General features: G+C 40.6%; 1 protein-coding gene across 1 annotated transcript; it reads left to right on the top strand.

Annotated features, from left to right (window-relative positions):
• The first annotated feature begins 673 nt into the window (after positions 1-673).
• Positions 674-17,139, top strand: LMOD3 (leiomodin 3 (fetal)). The gene is made up of 4 exons (XM_010861981.1): positions 674-845; positions 1,276-1,593; positions 4,535-5,920; positions 16,759-17,139. The coding sequence occupies exons 2-4, from the start codon at positions 1,303-1,305 to the stop codon at positions 16,783-16,785; spliced, it is 1,704 nt and encodes a 567-aa protein (XP_010860283.1). The 5' UTR covers positions 674-845; positions 1,276-1,302; the 3' UTR covers positions 16,786-17,139.
• The last annotated feature ends 352 nt before the right edge of the window (positions 17,140-17,491 follow it).

The following is a 17,491-nucleotide window of genomic DNA, read 5'->3' as shown; positions in this document are numbered from 1 at the left end:
TAAGGGGAAATTTTATGCTTCCATGTGTTATCCTAAGTTTTATACAATAAATGTAAATTTTTGAGTAGGCACTATATTTATGTTTCAAAATTTGCACTTATAAAAGGTATACAGTAACAAAGTCTATTTTCCTAGTCCTGTCCCCCAGACAACCCATTTCTTTCTCCAGTAGCATCCACTAGTATTGGTTTCTTGTGTATCTTTCCAAGGATCTATTGATAAAGTTTGTATGAATATATATACATACATTGTTTTTATGTTTTATGACATAAATAATAGCATACAATACACTGCTTTGTACACATCTATTATTTCACCCATGTGGGGGGTATATCTGTAGAATACATTCCTACACACTGAAAGTATGCATTTGGTCAAAGAGTATGCATTTTTCCTTTGGATAAATATTGCCATATTGTCCTCTGAAGTTATGAAAAAGAAAATATTTTCATAATTGCTTCCAGTACTTTAATGGTTTGAGTTTTTTTTTTAATATTTCCATTTAGATCCATTTACATTTTTATCCTGGCTTAATGGATATTTAATAAGAAAAACAAATTATTTAAAATATTAAATTCCTCACTCATAGTGAAATTCAAGTGCTGCTCATCCCCATCTGTTAGATCACAGGATCTGGATGCAAATAAGGGTATCTTGCAGAGGTTCAGCTTACGCCGTGGGTGAGTAACATAGCCAGACCTCTGCTCGCCTGTGTGCTGTTTTATTGGCTTCCAGAGTCTCATGGTAGTCAAGAGGCAAGCCTGAGAGCTTGATTTCCACCTTCAAATGAATTTTTCACTTCAATAGACCTCAAGTCGCTGTTTGGATTTTTCTTCTGAAATATTGTAAGTTGCTTTCATCATTTAAATAAGAAGTGGCCTCCCCTGCAGTACTTGGGTGTGTGTATGGGCTGCATGAATTTGTATAGGAAGGAAGAGAACTAAGAATGTACTCCTGTAGAGGTTTGGGAGGCCTGGCAAACCTAAGCAGCTGTACTGAAATGTCAGATGGATTTGCACAGCTGACTCAAGCTGCTGAAGAGAGGAGCATAGTAGTTCCATAAATTGACCGTCTCCAGCCAAGCCCTGCTTAATATAGTTACGGCATGAACTTAGTTGCAGTCACCCCTAGCAGCTCAGCAAGCACCACTGGGGTTCTTGGTGGGGAGGGAAACCTCCTCAAGGTGGTATTGACCTGGGATACTTACTAACGGGGAACTTCTTGAGAGAGTTTTTTCTTTTTTTAAATCTTTGTTGATTATTTCTCCTCTTGTAGTAAGATAGAAAAGTATTGAACAGAGTCATGTCAGAACATAGCAGGAATTCAGATCAAGAAGAAATCGATGGGGAGATTGATGAAGAAGAAATCTTGGCCACCTTGTCCCCAGAAGAGCTCAAAGAACTACAGTCGGAAATGGAGGTGATGGCCCCTGACCCCAGGCTTCCCGTGGGAATGATTCAGAAGGATCAGACCGACAAGCCACCAACAGGGAACTTCGACCATAAATCTCTCGTTGATTATATGTATTGGCAAAAGGCATCCAGACGCATGCTGGAAGACGAACGTGTTCCTCTCACCTTTGTGCCAACCAAGGTAAGTGGGGATTTGTGTACAAGGGAGAAATGGCTTCCTGGCCTGGGCTGATGCATGTCCCTGTTGTAACTGTCTTTTCTCAAGACTCCATGTATTGTCTTGTTTTGTTGACGTTTATACATAAATCATAATATTTAATCCTATGCCAGATCAGAACTTTCTAGAACACTTACATAGTATAATTGGGAGGGAAAAAGTGGTAATTTCTTGTAAATATCTCTTTTAAAAAATTGCTGGGGGTTTCTTGTATAGGAAAACCTGTATTCTGTAGGCATGAAATTAATATTTAATGAATTAACTCATAACCCAGAAGCATTTGTCTTTTATGCTTTTTTTGACTCACAGGACCCTTTACAATGCTGAAGAAAGTTCTTTGTCCTCCTTCTGGCACAATGTATATATGCACTATTTCACATACAATCTCAAGTATGTCACAGTCCCCCTCAAGTTCAGCCACATATCCTGCAATTAAACCAAGTCCAGTAACAAAAAATCCATTACCACAGTGCATTGGGTATCAGTGGTGAGTTTAGGAAGTTGATCCTATTAGGCTGTTTTAAAGATAGTACTTTCTTTAAATATGTTCCTTATATGAAAACTAGAAGTGCATCTCAGCATATTTTTTTAATGTTTCACTTAAAAGTGACTTGGCAAAAAGAAAACAGAGATCCTCACAGGTAAAGTCTCTTGTAGTTATGCCTGCTGATTTATTTTTGGTAGGTACATCTTATCACATTACCATCATACCACCTGAAATTTTAGTAAAGTTATAAACTGATTTCATGGTCAGGAGAGTTTAAACATGTACTGCACTTAAGAAGGAGAAGGCAATGGCACCCAACTCGAGTACTCTTGCCTGGAAAATCCCATGGACAGAAGAGCCTGGTGGGGTGCAGTCCATGGGGTCGCTAAAAGTCGGACACGACTGAGCGACTTCACTTTCACTTTTCACTTTCATGCACTGGAGAAGGAAATGGCAACCCACTCCATTGTTCTTGCCTGGAGAATCCCAGGGACGGGGGAGCCTGGTGGGCTGCCGTCTGTGGGGTTGCACAGAGTCGGACACGACTGAAGTGACTTAGCAGCAGCAGCAGCAGCACTTAAGAAAATAAGTTGCTGGCTTTACCAAGTTAGAGTTTAAGGTACAATTTATAGACAGTTTACAACTCGAGTAAAAGCCAATTCTACATGAATACCAATTTCCGAGAAAAACAAACTTGGGTACTTTTTTTTTTAATTTTGTTTTATTTTTAAACTTTACAATATTGTATTAGTTTTGCCAAATATCGAAATGGATCTGCCACAGGTAGCTTAATGGTTGGCTCCCCCTGCTGAGACAAATGGGAAATGCAGAGAAAACTTTAGGTAGGTTACATGTCAACTGTCAATTCCAACCTCTGATGTTATGAGCAGTAAAATCAAGGTCTTTCTTTAATTTTAGCCTTATATTTTATTGAAATAATATTAGTTTATAACACAGGTTTCACATATACAACATTATACGTTTCTATTTGTACATACAGTATTATTCTCAGTTGCTAAGTCATGTCTGATTCTTTGCAACCCCATGGATTGTAGCCCGCCAGGTATTCTGTCCATGAAATTTTCCAGGCTAGAATACTGGAGTGGGTTGCTATTTCCTCTTCCAGGGGATCTTCCTGACCCAAGGAGGATCGAATCCATGTCTTCTATGTCTTCTGCATTGGTAGGCGGATTCTTTATGACTGAGCCACCTGGGAAGATCCATATACAGTATACTCACCATTAAAAATGTAGTTCCCATCTGTAGCTCTATAATTGGCCCCCTTTACCCATTTCCTTCTCCACAGATTAAGTTCTTGCTCACATAAGCCTCTGGGTCAAACTGCTACACCAGCTTTCAAAATGACACCTATGAGGTACACATCCTTTATGGGAAAGTGTGTAATTAATGTGTAAACATCTAATAAACATGATTGATAAGAGGCTTTTATTTTCCTTTCCAAACTAAGCAGTTTTTTTTTTTTCTAAATCTCTAGTAATTTTGTCCCCTTTTATAGCTGGCTTTGCCTCCTAGAACTTTCCTTCCAAAGGAACTGGACTGGAAAGCCTGTGCCTGAAGTATCTGGGCAGTTTTCACAGAGCTAAGCAGACAAAAAATCAAAGACAACGGTTTTGGTATATTCCAAAATATCAAACTGCTCTCATTTCCCCCACAATATCTTTCATTTTCAGGGAAATTTGTTGTGCACATTATACTAGATTGGCAAACATATTAGGTATGTAAATTTTGGTTAGGCCAATAAGGAAATTACTATGTAATACAGAGTTATTGAATACAAAATTCCTATTCAGCTGTATACAAAACAAAGACTTCAGTGAATGGATAAATAATTCCATAAGGTTTTCAAAAATAATTTTTAACTGCTTCTGGAACTGAACACTATCTTTAAAAACAATAGAGGGTCTGAAAACAAAATTAACTGGGTTTCATTTTAATACATGGGAGGAGAAAAACACAACCAAAAAAATGTGTGTCTGTGTCTGTGTGCCTATAGAAATTTACCTTTATTTTGGTTGTATTTGCTTATAAAACAACTAACAAAGACATACTTTGTTTCAGAAAAAAGTCTCAGTTTAGAATTATATAAAAAGTTAAAATCCCCCCATCCCTTCCTCAGTTATCTTAGTTACCTCTCTTCCTCAAGGATAACTATTAATTTGATAAACATTACAACAGTCTGTTTCTCATATACATTTACAAACACACACATATATATAGTGTGTACATGTATACATATTCATATATACACATAAATATACATGTAAACAAAAAGAATACTATACCTAGAGCTTATTATTTTTTTCACTAAGCAATCTTTTTATTATCTTCAATAGATACTGCTCTTCTTCATATTTCTTCACTGCTACGTATTCTAACCTTTCTAAATTTCTCTTTTAGGAAAAAACTCAAGAACAGCATGAAGCGATAGGCAAAAGCAATAAAAATATGTCCCAGTATTTAAAAGAAAAACTTAACAGTGAAATCATTGCCCATAAAAGAGAATCACAGGGCAGTGACAATGTCCAAGAAACAAATAATGATAATAATGAAGATGAGGGGGAAGATGAAGAAGATGATGCAGAAGATGAAGAAGAAGATGAAGGAAAAGAAGACAGTGAAGAGAGTGATCAAACAAAAAGAGGGGAGGAAGGTGAGATAAAGGAGCAAATAAAAAATGGTGAGAACACGTGCCAACAGGTAACTAGTAAAGTAACTGAAGAACAGAAAGGCAGACCAGAGGCTCAAGACAAAATTGAGAAAAAAATATCAAAATTGGATCCCAAGAAGTTAGCTCTAGATACCAGTTTTTTGAAAGTAAGTGCAAGGCCCTCCGGAAACCAAACGGACCTGGATGGGAGCTTAAGGCGAGTGAGACAAAATGACCCTGACATGAAGGAACTCAACCTGAACAACATTGAAAACATCCCCAAAGAAATGTTGCTGGACTTTGTCAACGCAATGAAGAAAAACAAACACGTCAGAACCTTCAGTTTAGCGAACGTGGGTGCGGATGAGAACATAGCATTCGCCTTGGCTAACATGTTGCGTGAAAATAGGAGCATTAGCACTCTCAACATAGAGTCCAATTTCATCACAGGCAAGGGCATCGTGGCCATCATGCGGTGTCTCCAGTTTAACGAGACACTCACCGAACTTCGGTTTCACAATCAGAGACATATGCTGGGCCACCACGCTGAAATGGAAATAGCCAGGCTTTTGAAAGCGAACAACACTCTCCTGAAGATGGGCTACCATTTTGAGCTTCCGGGTCCCCGAATGGTGGTAACCAATCTGCTCACCAGGAATCAGGATAGACAAAGGCAGAAAAGGCAAGAAGAACAGAAACAGCAGCAGCTCAAAGAGCAGAGGAAGTTAATTGCCATGTTGGAGAATGGGCTGGGGCTGCCCCCTGGGATGTGGGAGATGCTGGGAGGACCAATGCCGGATTCCCGGACGCAGGAGTTCCTCCAGACTCCTCCTCCTCGGCCTCCCAACCCCCAAGCAGCCCCCTTCAGTCGACAAAATGAAGTGACAAAAAAGCCATCGCAGCCGCCGAAGTACAGGACGGACCCCGACTCCTTCCGCGTGGTGAAGCTGAAGAGGATCCAGCGCAAATCTCGGATGCCAGAAGCCAGAGAGCCACCTGAGAAAACCAATCTCAAAGATGTGATCAAAACGCTCAAACCCGTGCCGAGAAACAGGCCACCCCCGTTGGTGGAAATTACCCCCCGAGATCAGCTCTTGAACGACATTCGTCACAGTAACATCGCCTATCTTAAACCTGTAAGTAGGAGAAGGGAGAAATGGTGAACACAGGGCTACAGTAAATCTCTCCCAACTCTATTCCCTGTTCGTTTTAACACCAGGACATTCTCACTGTCACTAACTGAGGGAAACCCGTCAGCATTACTGGTAGATCTAAATTATTGGTTATCCTCAAAGACACGATCTGTATGACTGCTGTAGCCAGGATACTAACAGCCCTCATTTATGAAGCATTTAGTATGGGCCACATCCATTATATGAATTAACTCTTACAATCACCTTAACAATCCTGTAAGGTAGGTATTATTATTCTCCCTGTTTTATAAGAAGGAAATTGAGGCTTAGAGATGTTAAATAACATTTCTAGAAAAGACTCAGAAGTGGTTGAGTTGACTTTGAAATTCAGTCCTGAGCATCCCTGGTCAAGCTTTTGTTCACTCCTGCCACACAGAACTGACAAGCTGAGATCCCCAGGGAACCGCTGCAGGAATAAGTAAGAATGAGGCCTAATTAGGCCAGTCATTTGTGGATAAGTGCTTCTGTAGGGCTTTAAAAAGTTCTTTTTCAGTAGATGAGTGGATACCACCCGCTATTGCAATTATATCTTTATATTTTAGGTAGGCGGACAATAATAAATTTAAGATTAATGTCTCCATGAATAAATGGAGCTTTAAAATATTTTACTGTTATTTCAGTTTTCTTATTATGACTCACTGTTACTACTGCTGACAGACAAAAATGTTCCATTCCTTTCAGCTTAAGTTACAGAAATAAATTTTTTTATAGTCATTACTATGAGGGGATTGATAATTAACTGCATTGTTTTAAAATCTAATATGTAATTTAGCCACGATATTACATTAATAAAATAGTCAATATGTTATGCCATCAGAGAGTCACAGTTTTTTCAAGATAGTTGAACCATTTCCATGTAAGCTTGTTTTTTCCCCTGCTTTAAAGAGATTTATATTCTAAGACAATACAGGGAGTTTGCTGGCAGCCCAGTGGTTAGGATTTAGCACTCTCATAGCTGAGGGCCCAGGTTCAATCCCTGGTCCATGAACTAAGATCCTTCAAGCTGTGTTGTATGGCCCCCCACAAAAAAAAATCCACAAATATGATTGTTACTTATTCACATATATATGTATGTCCCTTATTCCCATCCCCTAGAAATACAGAATTGACAATATTTCCTTCTTCTAAATCGAAGATGACTTTCAGCTGTGACTTAGAGGGATTCTGAGTCTTCCTGTGGCAGGGGCCAGGCTGAGAGTGCTAGAGGTCACATGAGATCGGGCCGGAGATCTCTGCCTGCCCTTGGGCACAGTATCAACACTTTCTGCACCTGCTCTTCTCCAGGCAGCCAGACCTCTGCAGGGGGTGAATCAGGGTGCTGTTTTGAGAGAGGCTAGGGCTATCACTCTGTAACCAGTTGTCAAAGCAAATCCCGGCTGCCGTGGTGGCTAGACAGTCAGAAAATAGCACTGGTCCGAAAAGAGTAAAGAGAAGTCTTTTTAAAATCTGCATTAAAGGTGGAATGTAGACTCAGAGTAGACAAAAGGATGAAGGTTAGATGATCATCTGACCCCTCTCCCTGCCTTCTGAAGGAGTATGAAAAAAAAGTGAAAGTGATCAGTCGTGGCCGAGTCTTTGCGACCCATGGACTGTAGCCTGCCAGGCTCCTTTGTTTGTGGAATTCTCCAGGCAGGAATACTGGAGTGGGTAGCCATTCTGTTCTCCAGGGAATCTTTTCGACCCAGGAATCAAACCCAGGTCTCCTTCATTGCAGGCAGATTCTTTATCATCTGAGTGACCAGGGAAGCCCTCTGAAGGAAGATTCTCCTGAGCAAATCTGCTTTGCCTGGAGTGGGCTGAATTTCATCATCCATTTGTAATAAATACTTGTCTAGTGCTGCCATGTGTCAGGCACCATGAGCAGTGAGTAAGACAGGTATAGTCGTAACCGCATGGAGCTTACAGTGTTGGTTTTCTCATTTTCATGGTCAAGATACTCTCTGCCTTTTAGTTAACTGAGGACACTTCAGCTTTGAGTCTAGATTCTAGAGCAAAAGGTATTAAGATAAATTCACGGTAATAATTACCAAACTGCCATACTCTAGTAAGTACTACATTTACTATTTTCAATAAGTTCTTGATTGGTATCAGTTTTAAGTTGTGTGTGTGTGTTTAATGTCCACTCAGAAAGAAAAATACATAGCAAAGTGAACTCTGACACAGTTTGTGAATGGGGGTCTTGTACATCAGTCTTTGCTTTGAAATGTCTTTTATCTATTCCATGGGATTGGCATCTTCTCCTGCTTTCAGTTGCCTGGCTTGGCTTGCAATAGACATCTCTTGACATGTATCTTAGATACAAAATACCACACAACTTCATCAGCGTGGTCCTATAAAATGCTCTGCAAGAAAAATGTGAAAATGCATCATCCAGCTGACAAAAATTCACTTGACTGACATCAGTTCGCTTGGTACTGCTGCATTTTTGTGCCTTGCTGCATACATAATAAATGTCTGCTTTAATGCTGACTCTTAGTACAGTCTCTCTTAAAAGACATTTTTTTATCTTTTTCTTTTGAAATCATTTGAAATGTGTGGAAGTTTGAAAGAGTAGAAAGAATTCTTACAGACCCAACACAATTTCTCCTATTTGCTTTGTCATCCTTTAAGGGTATTTTAAATACCTCTGCGTGTGTTTAATTCCAGCAGGACACAGCAGTGGAAGTGCTAATGGTATGAAAAGCTATACTGTGCTTGTGCGGCCGCCTGCAGCCAGCTACTATAAAACACTATTGATTGTGAGATGCTTTCTGATGTAGGGGATATGGAAACATCAGAAAACGCGCATCTTAGACTCGGTGAAATATTGTAAATGCCATCTGTGGTGAAATTTCAGGATCTCAGCAGAAAAGAGCTATTTTTGGCTGGTCAAATGAGACACAGCGACACTCACTTTAAGGAGGTAAAACTAAAGATTATGGGGGTTCCCCCTCCCCTCTTGATTGGAGGACAGAGATGTTCTTTAAACCACCAGATTTTCAAATATGAAGTTAAAATTCAATTTAGAAATCTTGTCATTCTTTCTACTGATGCTCCTACCTAAAACTCTAAATGTCCATAAACATACTTAGAACTTATTTACTCTTAAAGGAAAAAAGTTTTTTTTCTCTCATGGACTTGGAGATATTATTTTTGTATTTTCTAGAGCATAGATCATGAAATACTCAGTTTATATTTTAAATTTATGGTTTTTTTTTCCCTTTTAATGTTTATTCTCTCCCCATCACATGCTTCTGGCTTGGGATTCCAGAATTGAAGTTGCTAGCAGAAAATAAAGGACAAAATCTGTATTCTTTCTTGGCTCAAGTGCTGCCTCCTCCAAGACATTGCCTGTTTAAATCATTTTAAGAGAGATGTATTCTGTGGGCCAGGTATTGAAAACTAGAGGACTTAAAACCCAACCTGCAGGCCTATTTTGTTTGGCTGGAGTATTATTGTACAAATTATAAAATATCCCACGATAATATCCACGTATCTGGCAGCATTTGAAACATCAGATCTAGCCACATGGGCCTGAATATGCATGGCACAAATAAGCTGAATTGGTGGTGGTTTCTCCCTTGAGATAGGTAATGGACTCTCCAGTTTTAACTCAGTCTCCACCATGCCCCACTTCCTGGAACCTGGCCTTTTTCACTCATTTGGATTGCTTATTGGACTCCTGTAGAATTTTTTAGTTTATTGTGTTATTGTGTTTAGCTATGTTTTAAAGGACTTTGTCTTATCTAACTGAATTTATTAATCACTAATTTATTTCCCTCTGAGTTGGTAACTCTGAGTCAATATGATGCCAGCCCAAAAGAAAGATGTTAGACTGGTATAGACATATCCTTCATTGATAAATATATGATTTCCTTTCAACTTAAAAAATTTGGTGGCCTGCTCACTGCCAGCCATCCCAGATGAGTATCTGTACTTGCACTGAGATAGAAATCTCATGTGCAGAAACTATATGATTTACAGAGACCAACTGCATTTATATCATATGCAATTTTTGGAAGTGAAAGTGTCAGTTGCTCAGTTGTGTCCTACTCTTTGCAACCCCATGGACTGTAGCCCGCCAGGCTCCTCTGTCCATGGGGATTTTCTAGGCAAGAATACTGGAGTGGGTAGCCATTCCCTTTTCCAGGGGATCACAGGTTTGATCCCTGGGGCAGGAGGATCTCTTGGAGGAGGGCATAGCAACCCACTCCAGTATTCTTGCCTGGAAAATCCCCGTGGACAGAGGAGCCTGGCGGGCTACAGTCCATGAGGTTGCAAAGAGTCGGACACAACTGAGCAACTAACACTATGCAACCTTTCAGTTCAGTTCAGTTCAGTCGTTCAGTTGTGTCCGACTCTTTGTGACCCCATGGACTGCAGCATGCCAGGCCTCCCTGTCCATCACCAACTTCTGGAGTTTACTCAAACTCATGTCCATTGAGTTGGTGATGCCATCCAACCATCTCATCCTCTGTCATCCCCTTCTCCTCCTGCCCTCAGTCTTTCCCAGCATCAGGGTCTTTTCCAATGAGTCAACTCTTCACATCAGGTGGCCTAAGTATTGGAGTTTCAGCTTCAACATCAGTCCTTCCAGTGAATACTCAGGACTGATTTCCTTTAGGATGGACTGGTTGGATCTCCTTGCAGTCTAAGGGACTCTCAAGAGTCTTCTCCAACACCACAGTTCAAAAACATCAATTCTTCTGCACTCAGCTTTCTTTGTAGTCCAACTCTCACATCCGTACATGACTACTGGAAAAACCATAGCCTTGACTAGACGAACCTTTGTTGGCAAAGTAATGTCTCTGCTTTTTAATATGCTGTCAACGTTGGTCATAACTGTCTTCCAAGGAGCAAGAATCTTTTAATTTCATGGCTGCAGTCACCATCTGCAGTGATTTTGGAGCCCCCCAAAATAAAGTCTGACACTATTCCCACTGTTTCTCCATCTATTTGCCATGAAGTGATGGGACCAGATGCCATGATCTTCGTTTTTTGAATGTTGAGTTTTAAGCCAACTTTTTCACTCTCTTCTTTCACTTTCATCAAGAGGCTCTTAGTTCCTCTTCACTTTCTGCCATAAGGGTGGTGTCATCTGCATATCTGAGGTTATTGATATTTCTCCCAGCAATCTTGATTCCAGCTTGTGCTTCATCCAGCCCAGTGTTTCTCATGATGTATTCTGCATATAAGTTAAATAAGCAGGGTGACCATATACAGCCTTGACGTACTCCTTTTCCTATCTGGAACCAGTCTGTTGTTCCATGTCCAGTTCTAACTGTTGCTTCCTGACTTGGATACAGATTTCTCAAGAGGCAAGTCAGGTGGTCTAGTATTCCCATCTGTTTCAGAATTTTCCACAGTTTATTGTGATCCACACAGTCAAAGGCTTTGGCATAGTCAGCAAAGCAGAAATACATGTTTTTTTTCTGGAACTCTCTTGCTTTTTTGATGATCCAGCGGATGTTAGCAATTTTATCTCTGGTTCCTCTGCCTTTTCTAAAACCAGCTTGAATATCTGGAAATTCATGGTTCATGTATTGCTGAAGCCTGGCTTGGAGAATTTTGAGCATTACTTTACTAGCATGTGAGATGAGTGCAATTGTGCGGTAGTTTGAGCATTCTTTGGCATTGCCTTTCTTTGGGATTGGAATGAAAACTGACCTTTTCCAGTCCTGTGGCCACTGCTGCATTTTCCAAATTTGCTGGCATATTGAGTGCAGCACTTTCACAGCATCATCTTTTAGGATTTGAAATAGCTCAACTGGAATTCCATCACCTCCACTAGCTTTGTTCGTAGTGATGCTTTCTAAGGCCCACTTGACTTCACATTCCAGGATATATGGCTCTAGGTGACTGATCACACCATCGTGATTATCTGGGTCATGAAGATCTTTTTTGTACAGTTCTTCTGTGTATTCCTGCCACCTCTTCTTAATGTCTTCTGCTTCTGTTAGGTCCATACCATTTCTGTCCTTTATCGAGCCCATCTTTGCATGAAATGTTCCCTTGGTATCTCTAATTTTCTTGAAGAGATCTCTATTCTTTCCCATTCTATTGTTTTCCTGTATTTCTTTGCACTGATCACCGAAGAAGGCTTTCTTACCTCTCCTTGCTATTCTTTGGAACTCTGCATTCAGATATGTATATCTTTCCTTTTCTCCTTTGCTTTTCACATCTCTTCTTTTCCCGGCTATTTGTAAGGCCTCCTCAGACAGCCATTTTGCTTTTTTGCATTTCTTTTTCTTGGGGATGATCTTGATCCCTGTCTCCTGTACAATGTCACGAACCTCTGTCCATAGTTCATCAGGCACGCTGTCTATCAGATCTAGTCCCTTAAATCTATTTCTTACTTCCACTGTATAATCGTAAGGGATTTGATTTAGGTCATACCTGAATGGTCTAGTGGTTTTCCGTACTTTCTTCAATTTAAGTCTAAATTTGGCAATAAATAATTCATGATCTGAGCAACAGTCAGTTCCTGGTCTTGTTTTTGCTGACTGTATAGAGCTTCTCCACCTTTGGCTACAAAGAATATAATCAATCTGATCTCAGTGTTGGCCATCTGGTGATGTCCATGTGTAGAGTCTTCTCTTGTGTTGTTGAAAGAGGGTGTTTGCTATGACTGGTGCGTTGCTATGCAACCTTTGGTGCCAGTCAAACAAGACAACTGTTTTAATGCGTCCAGGTTCAGTTGCTCAGTCGTGTCCAACTCTTTGTGACCCTGTGGACTGTAGTTCACCAGGCTCTTCTGTCCATGGGATTTTCCAGGCAAGAATACTGGAGTGGTTGCCATTTCCTTCTCCAGGGGATCTTCTGACTCACTGAGCGAACCTACATGTTTGGCATCTCCTACATTGGCAGGTGGATTCCTTCACCACTGCGCCACCTGGGAAGCCCAACTGTTTTATTATTCACTTCACTTTACTTTCGGCTCACTTATGTGTATCTGGACTGGTTTCAGCCAGGTGCCTAAAGATACAATTAAGTTTTTCCTTCAGAAAGATTTCAGGATAATAATTTTCCAAGCAGCTTTGGTTAGCCAAAAGACTCTATGACACATTAGCAGTCATTTTGAGTACGAAAATTTAAGATGATAGACTCCTGAGTTTTCATCGCTGGCCATTTTTTCTTTGCCTCATTTATTATGTCTTATTTCTTTTGAACTAAGATTTCTAGATTCTATCCTTTTGCAATTTTCTCCTTTTCCCCATCTTATCTTCTCTGTTTCAGTTATCACATAATCTAGGACAATCTCCAAATTTCCCTTTCCCTTTAAGTCGCTCAGGGTTTTCTTAGTACCTTTATTCAAAGAAAGTGAAAGTGAAGTTGCTCAGTCATGCCCGACTCTGCGACCCCATGGGTAGTAGCCTGCACCAAGCTCCTCCGTCCATGGGATTTTCAAGGCAAGAGTACTGGAGTGGGTTGCCATTTCCTTCTCCAGGGAATCTTCCCAACCCAGGGATCGAACCCAGGTCTCTCACATTGTAGACAGACGCTTTACCATCTGAGCCACCAGGGAAATCCAATCTGTCCCTTTATTCAATCTGTCCCCAAATCAAGCTTCCCGTTTCTAGATCTGTAGTTGTTGTTTCTGGTTCCAGATTTTTCACATTATCTCCATTCTCTCATACATTCAGGTCTAAAGCCCCAAATGTTTTGTTGTTGTTGTTTGGTGCTAAGTCATGTCCAACTCTTTTGCGACTCCATGGACTGTAGCTTGCCAGGCTTCTCTGTCCATGGAATTCTCCAGGCAAGAATACTGGAATGGCTAGCCATTCCCTTCTTCAGGGGATCTTCCCAACCCAGGGACTGAACCCTCGTCTCCTGCTTGGCTGGCAGATTCTTTATCACTGAGCCACCTGGGAACACAAAAACCCCCAGAGTTCCCTTAATTTCCTTCCTTTTTTCTGTCCATATTTTTGCCTAAACAAAACAAAACAAAATACAAGAAGAACACCAAGAACCCAAACCCAAGAGAATCTTCAAGAGTCAAGGCCAAATCTAGAATAGAGCTTGAGCAATGTTACACTCTTTATGGAGGGAGTCTCCATAGAAGAAAGCAATGTAACATTTCAAACTCATCTCAAAGGAGCATAAGTGGACCAGAATTATACAGACCAGGAGCTGCCCTTCCCTGATACCAAGTGGGAAAAAAGGAATTTTTTATGTACAACTTTTTAAAAGTCTATGATAGTGATTCTCACATTTTAGCATGTATCACAGTCACCTGGAAGATAGAATACAGATTACTGAGCCCATCTCCAGAGTTTCTGGTTCAGTAGGTCTTGGATGGGGTCTGAGAATTTGCATTTCTGACATGTTCCTTGGCAATGCTGATGCTGCTTACTTGAAGGCCGCACTTGGACACTCAAAGTTCAGTGACATCCATGGCAAACCTTATCTCCTGATGCCTCAGGTTGACAGCTCTCACAGACACAGCATTAGGTCTCCTAGTGGATTCCAAGTTCCTCAAGGTAGATCTTCCTCATCTCTGTCCCAGGCACCCGCTGAGGTGTTGACCCGGAACAGGAACTCCATTTGTGTGTGCTGAATTAAATAACTCCTGCTGAAACGGGTCTTCTCATCCTGCCCAGTTGCTCCCAGCCACTGGGTGTATGTCTGTGTGTGTACACTGTGTAATACTATACACACTTAACAAAAAAACTATTTTTAACAAACAAGTGAAGGAGGAACAGGGCCCCCTAACAATAATGTGAGTAGATTCTTGTTTGTTGAAAGTTTTATAATATCAGATCTAGTTATCTTTTCCTTATTTCTTTTTCAGTCTTTTGTGGTCTGCTTGGAAATGACTTTTTAAAATCTTATTTAGATATTTGCCTATCTTTTTCCCTGCTTTTGGTTTATAAAAAAATATTCCATATTATAGATGAATTAAAGGCTTGGATTTTAGAAGTAAGTAGGAAGCAAGAAGTCTGCTGTTTTATTTCTTTGCCAAGTAGCTAACCACTGATCAGTGACTCATTCTTTTTCCCAGTGATCTGAACTCACAACTTGGTCACATTTTAAATATGTCAGTATGTCTCTGGGTTTAGTATGTTGGGTCACTGTCATGCTCTTGAAAATATTTTTATTAATCGAGAACCCATCTATGCATATATATGTATATATGAAATAACCTATATTTTTTCCATTTGACAATGGAAAGAACACAGTTTTGACTCTCTGTTGCAGCTTTGCACTTAATTTAAGTAACTGGCATTATTTATTTTACTGGTGTTCTTCTCTGATGGTATTCTCCTTGGGTGACCCCTACCAAGTTGCAGTCACACCCCTCCCCTCCTGAAAGTCTGGCACGAGGGAGGGAGAGGGACTCAGAAGCACATGGAGGACCCTATGGATTGAAGACCATGCAGGCAACAGCAGCACATCCAAGGTTCTCCCCAGTGGGCAGGGTGTTGGGAAACCTTTTTGTCCAAAGGTTGTAGGCAAAGAACTGGCTGAAGAGAGTCCATAGCAGATGTCTGCAGTGGTCTATCACATGGGCAGGTGGACATGGACAACAGGAGGAAAGATATTTTTAAGTCATTATCATACAAAATCTCAGGGTCCTTTGGGCTTTAGTCAGCTTTCTCTGAAAGTTACCTTCATGGTGGATAAGTCATTCTCCTTAGATATAACACCAATTGGAACCTATTAAGAACTTGCTTTATCTTTGAGTTGTTCCTATGAAACAAAACTCAAAGTTGATTTTCAGTCACACTTACACTACTCTTTTGCAATTTTTTTTTAATCCTTGGAGGGGGGTTCTCCAAATAACATTGTAAAGTTTAGTGAGTGTCAAATTAGTAATACATTTTAAAAAGGAAGGACTTCCCTAGTGGCTCAGATGGTAAAGTGTCTGCCTACAATGTGGGAGACCTGGGTTCGATCCCTGGGTCAGGAAGATCCCCTGAAGAAGGAACTGGCAACCCACTCCAGTACTCTTGCTTGGAAAATCCCATGGATGGAGGAGCCTGGTAGGCTACAGTCCACAGGATCACAGAGTCGGACACGACTGAGCGACTTCACTTCACTTTAAAGAGGAAAGAACATATTTGTGTGTTCTTACAGTGGTGTTTATTTGGTGGTTGAGATGAGTAATGAAATCAGGCAGGTCCAGGTTCACATCTAGCTCTGCCACTTCCTATCCTGGTGACCTGAAGCAGATTGCCTGTTCTCTCTGAGCCCATCCCCTCTTTACAAGGTGGTCGTAAGATGAAATGAGAAAATGCTTTAAAAAGAAGTGTTAGCATTGATTACCAACTTGCATCACTTGATCCTCATGGTAGCCTTGTGAATAAAATACTATGATTTTATAGCTGAGAGAATTGATGCCCAATACTATGCAACTCCCTGGAGGAGGGCATGGCAACCCACTCTAGTATTGTTGCCTGGAGAATCCCATGGACAGAGGAGACTGGTGGGCTATAGTCCACGGAGTCACAAAGAGTTGGACATGACTAAAGCGACTGAGCATAGCATAGCATAGCATAGCATTATGCAACTCGTAAGTTGCATAGTGGACCAGGCAGATTCTAGCACCTGCCCTTTCTTGTTTGCATTGTAAGCTTCACCACGTGCTCAGAGCCCTTGGATCTGTCCCTGTCATCAGTAGACGCCCAGTCTGTGGTGGCTGTGGTTATTGTTTTATCATGATGGGTGGGGGGCACTCTCTGGCCAGATTTTTTAATCCACTTTATACCTTTTGAGGTATGTACATTTTGCCATTTTTGCTGTAAAACACTTGAATAACTAAGATTCATTTTTCTTCCTCTTTTCAAATGCTTAAATCACAGGTGCAGCTGCCAAAAGAACTGGCATAAGAGACAACAGAATAATCAGGGGAAGAAGGAAGTCATTTAATGACTCTGGGATTAGAACTTGACGACTGCTTCAGCCGCATACTTCTGGATCCAGGTGGTGGAACTGGGAACATTGCTAAGTGATACGAGTATTTTGTAAAAGGCAGAATACTTAGCCTGTGACAAAATAGAAGCTGAAAAGGCAGGGGGAGGAGATAAACTATCCAGGGCAACATTTTCTACTTCCAGTTGGTTGGAGTGACTTAGATGAAATTTAGAGTCTTCTAGCAGAAGTTAATATTTTCATAAACCTTTGCTTTATTATTGCTTTCTTCTGATAAATAACAATAAATATGATACAGGTGTTAACTATTATATTCCCAGTTTTGTTTTCTTCTTCCATCCACTCTGCTGTAATTTATCACACAGTATCTTAAAGAGAACAGAGCATGCTTCACTCTGTGGAAATGTGCAGGGTGAATTGAACTCCAGGCCTTTCAGAAGTTTTGAAATCAGATAATTTGTTCATTACCTCTTCTCTGGAGAATCAGTTGCGATTTCTGGTTTCCAGCCCTGCCTATCTTTCTGTCTTGGCCACTCCCCTGTGTGTTGGGGGGCACTCCGGAGAGGGGTTTCATGAAGAGCAAACGCTTAAGCCACAGGACATGGAGAAGACAGTGTTTCTGGAAAAAGTAACAGGGAAAACAAACCCTGCTTATATATAAAA

Source organism: Bison bison, unplaced genomic scaffold (genome assembly GCF_000754665.1).
Source record: "Bison bison bison isolate TAMUID 2011002044 unplaced genomic scaffold, Bison_UMD1.0 scf7180017864474, whole genome shotgun sequence".
NCBI classification, from domain to species: domain Eukaryota; kingdom Metazoa; phylum Chordata; class Mammalia; order Artiodactyla; family Bovidae; genus Bison; species Bison bison.
This window is presented reverse-complemented; position numbering and strand designations above follow the sequence as displayed.